This window comes from Myotis nattereri (assembly GCF_964212035.1).
Source record: "Myotis nattereri genome assembly, chromosome: Y".
Classification (NCBI taxonomy): domain Eukaryota; kingdom Metazoa; phylum Chordata; class Mammalia; order Chiroptera; family Vespertilionidae; genus Myotis; species Myotis nattereri.
The window spans coordinates 11259951-11270154 of record NC_138094.1 but is presented as its reverse complement, the minus strand read 5'-3'; the positions used below and the strand labels follow the sequence as shown (position 1 = coordinate 11270154).

Here is a 10204-nt window from a genome sequence, read left to right as displayed (position 1 = left end):
CCTCCCTTCTCCTGATCAATCCCTAGATGTGATTTTGGCCTGACCTCCTCTGGGGAAGGCTTGCTCCTCAAAATCTGGAAGACCAGCTGTCCCTCTGTTCCCCTTTGAATGGGTACGGGATTTGCAATTGTAGGTAACATCAAGTCTCAGGGGCTGTTTGGTACTCAATACAGTTGCATTGAAATTCTTTCGCTCTTCAGATGATACACTGTCTCCCTAAAGGTGTGTTAACGGGAACATTAGGGAATTTTGATGTGGCACCAACACCCACATCAAGTCTACTTCCAGGCTGGTTTCCTTTTCTTTTCCTTTCATGAATGGACCTAGGGTTCAGTTGGAGGTGTGGAGAGTGCAAAACCCCATCAGGATTAAATGCCTGGAGATCCAGGGCTAAGGTTTTGCTCTCAGGTGGAAGTAGCCATTTCAGCTAGGACCTCAGAAGGAAGGTGTGGTCAGACGGGGCATAATGGCTTCTGAGGAGGCAGAGGAGGAAACAGAATCTAGAGCGTGAGAGTCAATGTCCAGCTCTGAGCACAGGGCTCCCTGCACCATGCTGCTCTGGTGAGTCAGGAGCCTAAGGCGGTCCCCAACGACCTGTAGGCCAAGAACCCAGAGATTTGTCCTTTCTTCCATACAAATGAGCAGACTTTGCCTTTGCCTCTGGATGCAGGTTTGCCTTATTCTAAAATGTTTTGATTTCTGTTTTGGCATTTGCCATTCATAGAGGTTCAAAGGGTAAGTTTTTGCTGTGTCTGAAAGTCAAGTATTGCTAAGGAACCTATTGTAGGCCAAAGTGGCAAAATCCTTTTTGTAGTTTTTAGCGGCTGGGCTGTCTGTGTGAAAACAGGTCTTAATGAAAGTCTTTCATAACAGCCAATTGATGTTTAGAAAGAGAGGAAGGGAGTGGGCGGAGAGAGAGAGAGAAACATTGATGTGAGAAACATCCATCAGCTGGCTCCTGCCCACCCCCTACGGGGGTTAGGAATGGAGCCCTCAAGAGACCTTTGGCGGGCACGGGAGGAGGCTCAAGGCACTGAGCAACACTGACCAGGGCTTGCAGCCTCTCATTGAGAGGAGCCTTAGTGGTGACATGTGAGCCATCTGTTGTCATGGATAAAGTGGTCATTCTAATATTCAGAGAAGGGACACACAGTAAAATGTACATGTTGGAATTAATCGTTATTTTTCTCACCTCCAGCTCCCCCTTGCTTCAGGAAACGTTTGTGCTGCTTTTATATTCCTCATTTAAAAGCCTCAATGGTACCCATTGTGTGGGTGTTCCTTAATCTTCCACATCTATTTTATTTCCTGGAAATTAGCAAGAGGCAGTCCTGGGCCACGGGCTGCTCCCTACTCCAGGCGTTTTCAGTCCTTCAGTGATCCTCAGAAACTTTTTTTCTGTAAAGGGTGGAATCCTCTCTATGGTGTCCCAGTACTCACTGCACAGCAGAATTCCAGCTAGCCAGTGGGTAGATGCGGGAGGTGTCCAGTTGTCATCTCACCCCTCCTTGGTGCCTGGTTCTTGTCCTGCCAGTGGCAGAGGAGAGGCAGGGCTGAGTGGCTTTGAGATTCTAAGCAGAAAACGGGGTTGGGGTAATTTGGGGGGCGCTCCAGTTGTTGCTGGAGGAGTGCCTTTGGCCCTCAGCTGGTCCCTCTGAAGGGAGAAGGGCCGGGTTTGCTCATGCTCAGCCTGACAAGATGCCTTGCTCCTGACTGTCTCCCATGATCTCTTTCATAGCAGCTTCATGGGGATGAGCCTCCCAGCTCCACGCAGACTCCTGGAACTGGCATGTCAGAGCCTGCTGCGGGATGAAGCCTCAGCCATCGCTGCTCTGGAGTGGCTTCCTATGGAGCTCTTCCCACCTCTGTTCATGGAAGCCTTCGCTGGGAAGCACAGCAGAGTCCTGAAGGCCATGGTGCAGGCTTGGCCCTTCCCCTGCCTCCCTCTGGGGGCCCTGATGAACCATCGGCAGCCTTACCAGGATATCTTGCAGGCTGTGCTGGAGGGACTCGATGTCCTGCTTGCCCAGGACACTCGACACAGGTATGGGGGATTCAGTTGCCTGGTAGCACCCTGGGGATCTGAGCAGTTACAGCTGGGATCCGGGAGTGTGCAGGGCCAAAGGCAGAACTGAGGCAGGCCTTGGAGCCACTGCTGGGGTCATTGTGGGAACAGGCTTCGGATATATACGGCTGGTGAAAATGCCGAGGGTGACCGAAGGGACACGAGCCCACTCCTTCCTGGTGGCACCTAAATGTACCAGGAATGGGGACCATGAAGGATCCCAGTAGCACCAGGAGCAGGTGATTCTGGGACATTGAGTCAAAAGTCCAGTCAGGTGTCTGGCCCAGCTGCCCAGATTCCTAGACTCATGGTCTTATTCCTTGTTATCATAATGCACCCCAGCATAACTCCTATTCTCTCCACAGGAGATGGAAACTGCAGGTGCTTAATTTACAGAAGAGAGTTCATCAGGAGTTCTGGATTGTGTGGGCCGGAACCAGAGCCCATCTGTGCTCACTGCTGGAGCCTGAGGCCCCGCAGCCCATGAGGAAGAGGGGGAAAGTGCGCAGCTTAACGGCCAGGCCAAGTCCACCCTTGGCCCCTGTGGAGCTGTTAGTAGACCTTTGCCTCAAGAAAGGTGTCCTTGATGAGTCCCTCAGCTACCTGATTAAGAAAATCAGCGAGAGGAGAGGTTTGCTGCACCTTTGCTGTAAGAAGCTGAAGGTTTTTGCGATGTCGAAGCAAAACACTAACATCCTGGATATGGTGCAGCTGGACTCTGTCCAGGATTTGGAGGTAAACTGTACCTGGAAGCTGTCCACCCTGAGGAAGTTCGCTCCTTACCTGTGCCAGATGGGCAATCTGCGCCGGTTCCGTCTCTCCCATGTCTTCACGTCTTCTCACACCACCTTGGAGGAGGAGGAGCAGTGTGTTAGCCTGGTCACCTCTCAGTTCCTCAGCCTGCCCCACCTCCAGGAGCTCAATTTGGATGATGTCTCCATCCTCAGAGGCCGCCTGGGCGAGATCCTCAGGTGAGGGGTGGCGAGCTTTCCCTGACGACCAGATCGAGTCCCTTTCCATTTCAGTGCACAGTGATGGGCTCTCCTGTGTGCAGTCCCTCAGCAGTGCTAGAGTGCCTGAGCCACTAGATGGTCCACACAGTCAGTGTCTTGTTCACCGCTCTGTCACCTTGCATGTTGTCACATAACCCCCCAGACAAAGGTAGGACATATGCACTAGGACAGAGGCTACTAAAGGGACTCCTTGCTAGGAATTGGCGTAATGGAGGCTTCAGGCCAGGGGATGGTAGCTTTGGGCATCCTTGTAAGTGGTGTGGAAGGGAAGATGATGCAATAGAACCAAGTGAGGATTGCAATGACAAGGGGAAAGCCAATCAGAGGTGAGGTTTCAGGGGTTAAGTTCCGCACTTAGAGATTTGGCCATGGCAGCCTTTCACTCCAAACCTGCCTCATTCACCTGTCTGCCAAGGGTTGCCATAGGCTCTTGCAAACAGAATGCGTGGTAAATGCAGGGTTCCTGAGGGAGTCATTACGAAATTGGATAGGTGGTTTGTAAACAGTGCAGTGATCTAAGTTCCTGGAGGGTGTCAGCTCTCGTTTGATGTTGCCTGACTGTGCCCAGGTTAGCCCTTTCTGCACAACTGCCAGAGGCCTCATTGGGCTAAGAGATGATGGTGACAGGGGTCTAGGCTGTGGCTGGAAGGAAGCCCGAGTTGCAGGCATTTCAGGACATGTCTCCAATACTAAAATGCACTGGTTGCCTCCTGCTTCAGACCCTGGGTCAGGCTCCTTTCTGAGCTCCTCCCATCTTTACCTCCCACCTTTATGTTCAGAACACCTGTGTGTTTGGGCTGGGCTGTATGATGTGCTCCACTTGACGGATGAGTAAATGGAGTGTGTGAGGTTTCATCCAGTTGAATCCATCACGGAGCAGATAACAGATGGGGAAAGATTCCACTCAAATTTGCTCTGACTTGAATGTCACTTTTCACTGTGCAACATCCTGGGTTTGCTCATCATCCAGAACACTCTAGGCTTTGGTGACATGGGCCTCTTTACCCTGAAGGCCTGCATCATCCTCACCTGCCTCTGCCCACCAGGTCCATCCCCCACATGTAACTGTTCTATGTCTCCCCAGGTGCCTGAGGACCCCCTTGGCGACCCTGTCCATCACTAACTGCCTGCTTTTCGAAAGAGACTTGAGACATCTATCCCAGCAACTGAACGTCAGCCAGCTGAAAGGCCTGAGTTTCAGTGGGCTCAACCTGACCAATATCAGTTCTGGGTCACTCCGATTTCTTTTAGAGAGAGCCTCCCCCACTCTCCAGGACCTGGACTTGGATAAGTGTGGGATCATGGATGCCCAGTTCCTGGACATCCTGCCAGCCCTGAGCCACTGCTCCCAGCTCACAACCCTAAGTTTCTGTGAAAACCCCATCTCCATGATCGTCCTGGAGGACCTGCTTCGCCACATTGTTGGGCTGAGCAAGCTGAATTGCGTGATTTATGCGGCCCCCCTGGAGAGTTACGAGGAAAGGAGCGGCACCATCAACCTGGGCCGACTTGCCCAGATGCATGCCGTGCTGAAGCATATGCTGCAGGAGTTGGGGCGGCCCAGCATGGTCTGGCTCTGCGCTTACCCCTGTCCTCACTGTGGCTGTAGTACTTTCCTTGACCCAACTCCCATTCTGTGATCCTGTTGCTTGAGTGTCCAGCTGGGTGTACATCTCATAGGCTTTACTCTGGGCCCTTGGGCACTGAAACCCGGACATAAGTATACCGTACAGGAACACAGCAGCCAGTTTCAGACAAATACTCAGGGTGGGGGGAAATGCTGACAGGGGACTCAATGGTTTCTTTGGGGAGATTTGTCCTAAGGAGTTAGAAATATCCACCTGAATCTCTCAGGGGGAGAGACTGAGGTTTGGGTGGTAGATGCGGGGATTACCTTTGCTTGAATGGTTGTGAATAAATGTCAGTAATAAAGAGAACTGGATGTTAACCATCTGGTGTCCTCCATGACATGTTAACCCAACTCTCCCACCTGCAGTTACTGGCCAAGTAAGAAGGCATGAGCATCGTGATGTGCAGACACTAGGCTGGTTGAGGTTGGTCCCAGGAGATCACATCACCATTTATACTTTCTGGTTTGGTGGTTCTTTCTGGTGCACCGGTACCTACTCACTCACCTCTGTGACTGTTCAGTGGGTCAGCGCACACAAGGTGCGTCCACAGGGATTGGAAAAAGTGGCTTCCAGTGAGCACCACTGTGGTACAACTACTCTGGGGCCATCACAGGTAACTAGTCCAGTCCCTGGACTAAAACTCCTCCCCACTGGGAGCCTCCATCGCTGGCCTGTGGCCGCTCCATGGTAGGGCTTCCCTGTGCACCAGTCAGGCCCCTAGTACTGAAAGGGATATCAGCCTGCCAGGGACCCAGACCACTGGCCTCACAAGTCCAGGCCTGTCATTCCCCTGGATACATCCCCTTCTTGAATTCAAGTTCCTGTGGCCTATAAACACATTTACATTCTTTTCAGCAAAATACTAAGCTGGCATAAACCCCTGCTTTGTTCTGTGTCCTGTCCTAAGAATACGACATCCTTTTGTAGAGGATGGTCTAATGTTCGAAGACTTTCCCCTCATGATCCTCCTTCCCATCAATCAAGGAGGTGGTAAAGCATCTCTGAGCCAGTGGCAGACCCCGGTTCTAAAGAGTGGACAACCTCAAGCCAGTTCCCGGAGAGCACTTAAGTGGACACAGGTGAAGGTCACACCGGGGAGATGGGGGTATGGAGGGCCACCCTGAGGGGCAATACAACCAAGTGAAAGGGAAATGTCCTAGTGTGCTGTTGGATCCCACAGTCAATGGACAGTTAGCTGCTCAGCATGGAACAGGCTCCCTGCCCACCTGCCACCTCATTCTGGCCCTAGGCTGTCTCAGTTTGCTCACTGAGTGGCCTGCCAGAGGACCACCTAGGGAGAAGGCCACACATCCAGGCCCAGGGGCAGGGCTCCATTTGCCTGTATGTCTCCCTAAATGTGAGGAAGTCAGTCCTGGTTTTTCTCCTTCTACCGCCTCTCATTCAGTGCCAGCCACTCATGTGCTTGCTGCTCTCTGCTGGGTGTCAGCAGCTTCCTAGCTTGTCACATACAGCACCTGGCCCTTCGTTCTCTTTTTATTGCCATTCCTTTCTTTTTCTTCTACCTTCCACTCTTCTAGCTTGGGCCCATCAGCATATAAGCACATTTTTCTGTTTGTTAGTACAATTCTTATTGTTTTCAGAGAGGAAGGGAGAGGGAGAGATGGATAAAACATCAATAATGAGACAAAATCATTGGTTGGCTTTCTCCTGCACATCCACCTGGAGATCCAGGCGTAAACTCCAGCCCCTGCTCCAACTGAGAATTGAACTAAGTCCTCTTGGTTCATAGGCCTACTGAGCCACACTGGCCAGGCACAATCTGCTTCTTTTAGTAGGAAGAGAAAATGCCAAAGTCTCTGTAACCGTCGGTGAGCTCCCCACCCCCCATAAAAGGGGATAAGAGAACATGGGTCAGAAAATGTATATCTCTTACAGCAAACGCTCTCTTTCTCTTCCTCTCTATTATTCTCTCTCCCTCTCCCTCTCCCTGTCCCTCTGTCTGACATGCATCTTTTCTTCCCATCCCCACCTTGACAGGGAGTAGTGTCCATGATGGGAATCAGAACCTCTGGCATTTGAGGAAAATCATAAAAATTGGCAGGTTCTGAGGGAGGAATGGCAAAGGCAAAACATCCTGTGGTCAGGGTGTTAATTCCTCCACACATAGAGATCATGCCCATTGCCTTGTGGGGAGATTCACCTGTGGGGCCAACTTATGTAAAGCTCTTGTCAGCATGTCCTCCTCTGGAATTGCCCACTGTTATTAGCATTGATGGTATTTATTAACCACCAGATGCAAGATAAGGAAGAAAATAAAAGTCAGTGCACCCTGGCCAGTGTGTCTGGGCATTGTCCTGTGCACCAGAAAGTTTAGCCATTTGATTTCTGGCCAGGGCACATGTCCAGGTTGCAGGTTAAGTCCCCAGGCATCCAACATTGTTTCCCTCTCACATGAATGCATGCTTCTGTGCCTGTCTCTCTCCATTCACCTCTCTCTAAAGAATCAATTTTAAAAACCCACCATATTAAGACACAACAAAAGAAAACTCATTGCTGCATGTTGCCTCTAAAACCAAGTGTCCTGCACTTGACGCTTTATTTGTTCTCGAGACCACAACTGAGAAATCCAGAAAAATTCTATATTGGAATCTGGACTTTTCCATCAAAATATTCAGAAAAGCATAGTATCAACGCAATGATGCTTAGAAACCTTAGATAAAGACTGCATCTATGAAGATGGGCAGAGAAGAGACCTGGATAGGAGGTGACTGCTGGTGCACAGAGATCATGTACATGAAGGCCCTATGGGCAGAGTCTCTAGGGCATTAGAAAACAAGCATGGAGAGTAAGGCACACATAGTAGGTTCCTTACTACTAGAATGTACCCCAGAGTCCACCAATCTGCACAGCAGTCAGGTAGGCTGGATACAGGGCAGCTTGAGCACACGAATGTCAAAGGGAAGACTCTGAATAAAGAAGAGCCAAAACCTGGCCTGCTTGGCTCAGTGGATGAGTTTTGACACGTGAACCAGGAGGTCAGTATTCAATTCCCAGACTGGGACATGTCCCCGTTTTGGGCTTTTAGCCCAGTAGGTGTCTTATAGGAAGCAGCCAATCAAGGATTCTCTCTCACCATTGATGGTTCTAACTCTTTCTCCCTTTCCCTTCCTCTGTGAAATCAATGACAATAAATATGTCTAAAAGTATGTACATAGCTTAAGGTTTTGATACCCAGAATATCTGTTTAGAAATACAAGAAGTAGCCTTTTGTCATGGTCAGGATTTTTATGCTGTTCCTTCTTCCCCTTTAATCTTCCTTTCTAGTCCACTTCCCCATGGGATTGTATATAAAGTGATCTATTTCATGATGTGAAGTTTTGTATTGTTTGTCTAGTATTTCTCTACACCATAGTACGTTATCAGTACAAACCTACAGTGGTAAAATTAAGCTGAGTAAATTTGGCATCCAAATGGCTTTATTAGGTATTTCACCAATCCAGCAGCATTCCAGCTGGCAATGAAAAAGGGGCTCACTGAGCCATACCGACCAGGGTTTGTCCCACTACCATCCCCAAGTCTAACAGGATAGACATTAAAGTCCTTCAACAGTTGAGGTTCCAGCTTCCACAATTAATTTCCCATTCAGTATTCCAGTAAAAATAACTAAGAAACAAAACATTTTGGGGGAGATTTTTAAAATTGAAGTTGGAAAGCTTGTTGATAACTATACACTCAACAGTCCAACAGGTGAGTTTTTAAAAATTTTCCCAGTTGGGACATTTGTTGACATTCACTCATAAAAATACTGAGGCTTCAAGATAACTCGATGTGTGGAGAGCATATATTAAATGTCAAAAAGTTGAAGAGGAAGTGCATGAGCAGTTCTATAGAAAAATACATATCTCAATCGACGGGCACTTTTGTTTATTTAATTCAGAGGTATATTCAGGAAAGCTTGTTAAGTGGCAAATTCTGTTTCAGTCTTGTTATTCCCACTTCAGAAAGGTGCTGATGGCATTTCAATAAGCCAAAGGATGCTTACATTTAGATTTGTTCAAACATTTATATTATTCCATATGTAATTTTTCTTCCTACATATACTATTCCTTTAAAGATTGAGGACATACAAAATGCCACAGGAAGGAGGTGAACAATTGCTTTACAGCCTTGTTGGAGGTGCCTCAATTCTTTTTTCCAGTTAGGTTTTCCAAGAATACGTCATTTGATTACCTCCCCCGGACAACTGGAAACAGGGCAGCATGCCATGAAGAAGTAACACAACGCTTCATTTTGTATGCAGTTCACTTCAAAGACTTCATGCACTTGTGGCCAAAGACACCTTGGGAAATTTAGGGCCTAGAATTCACCTCACCATCCAAACACATTGCTTTTATGTGTTTGTAGTAAAATGAGACAAGAAATACCATTTAGTGGAAAACTTTATTCTGAATATTTTAACAATACAGATATTCAATTTAAACATTAAAGTATATAGTTATTAAAATCAACACTTATAAAACAACCTTGAAGAATTCAAACTTTGCATTCTATGCAGAAGTTTCACAAAGGGATCTAAAATTCTTGTTTCTTCCCCAAACCCACCATTTGCTTCTATTCATTCTTAAATAACAGAAGGCTATTTCTTTTCAAATAAATGCCTTCCATAACATAGCATTATTTTTAAGTTCAATTTCTATTTCATCTGTCACAGGGACTTCCCTCTTGGCAGCCCTTGAGAATCTCAATAAGCTGAGCTACTGCACTGCATGATTCACACTCTCTTGCATAGATGGTGAATCCTATGATCCCCACCAGCATCACACTCACGGCCTCTTAAAGAGGTGTCCCATCGGCTGTTGCAGTAAGTGTTATGCACACCCCCCCCCCATCATACCCATCTCCTGTGAGGCTGTAATAATCATCCCAGTGACTCCTTCCACCATAAGTCAGAGGAGGCCCTTGGGTTGGTGGTGCACCACCTGTGCATCCTGTAATGTCAGTGACCAAATAACAATACTTTAACATCTTAACGAATAATTTTATGTCAGTATGACATGAACCTAGTAAAGTCTTAAATAGTTGGCAAACCTATGCTTTTATACATCTGCGCTAAAAATATGTCAGTAAAGCTGAGGTAGACAAGGGAGCTTACAATTATTTAAAATACAGCTGAAGAATAATGTTTTGACTGAAATAATTGACTATGAATATATATGAAGGCACATTTTCTGAAAACGGGCTGGAATTCTGACCTTCCTATTATGCTTCATGCTGTCAAAAGCTCTTTCTGATTAAAAAATTATACAATACACCCCTGGCTGGTGTGCCTAAGTGGGTCGCGCACCGGTCTTGGCATTGCAGGATCCCTGGTTTGATTCCAGGTTAAGGGCATGAGCCTGGTTTGCAGGGTCCATCCCTGGCCCTGGTTGGGGATTATGCATGGGGAAACCAATCAAAGTATCTCTTTCACATTGATGTAGCTCTCTCTCAGCCCCACTCCCTCCGTCCACTCTCCCAAGATCAGCAGAGATATA

The 10204-nt window shown here is 47.8% G+C and overlaps 1 protein-coding gene across 1 annotated transcript; it reads left to right on the top strand.

The window, feature by feature from the left end:
* Positions 1-1745: 1745 nt before the first annotated feature.
* Positions 1746-4758, top strand: LOC308512334 (melanoma antigen preferentially expressed in tumors-like; the record flags this gene model as incomplete). The annotated part of the gene is made up of 4 exons (XM_081082110.1): positions 1746-2044; positions 4163-4250; positions 4362-4486; positions 4740-4758. The coding sequence occupies 4 exons, from the start codon at positions 1746-1748 to the stop codon at positions 4756-4758; spliced, it is 531 nt and encodes a 176-aa protein (XP_080938236.1).
* Between the last annotated feature and the right edge of the window lie 5446 nt (positions 4759-10204).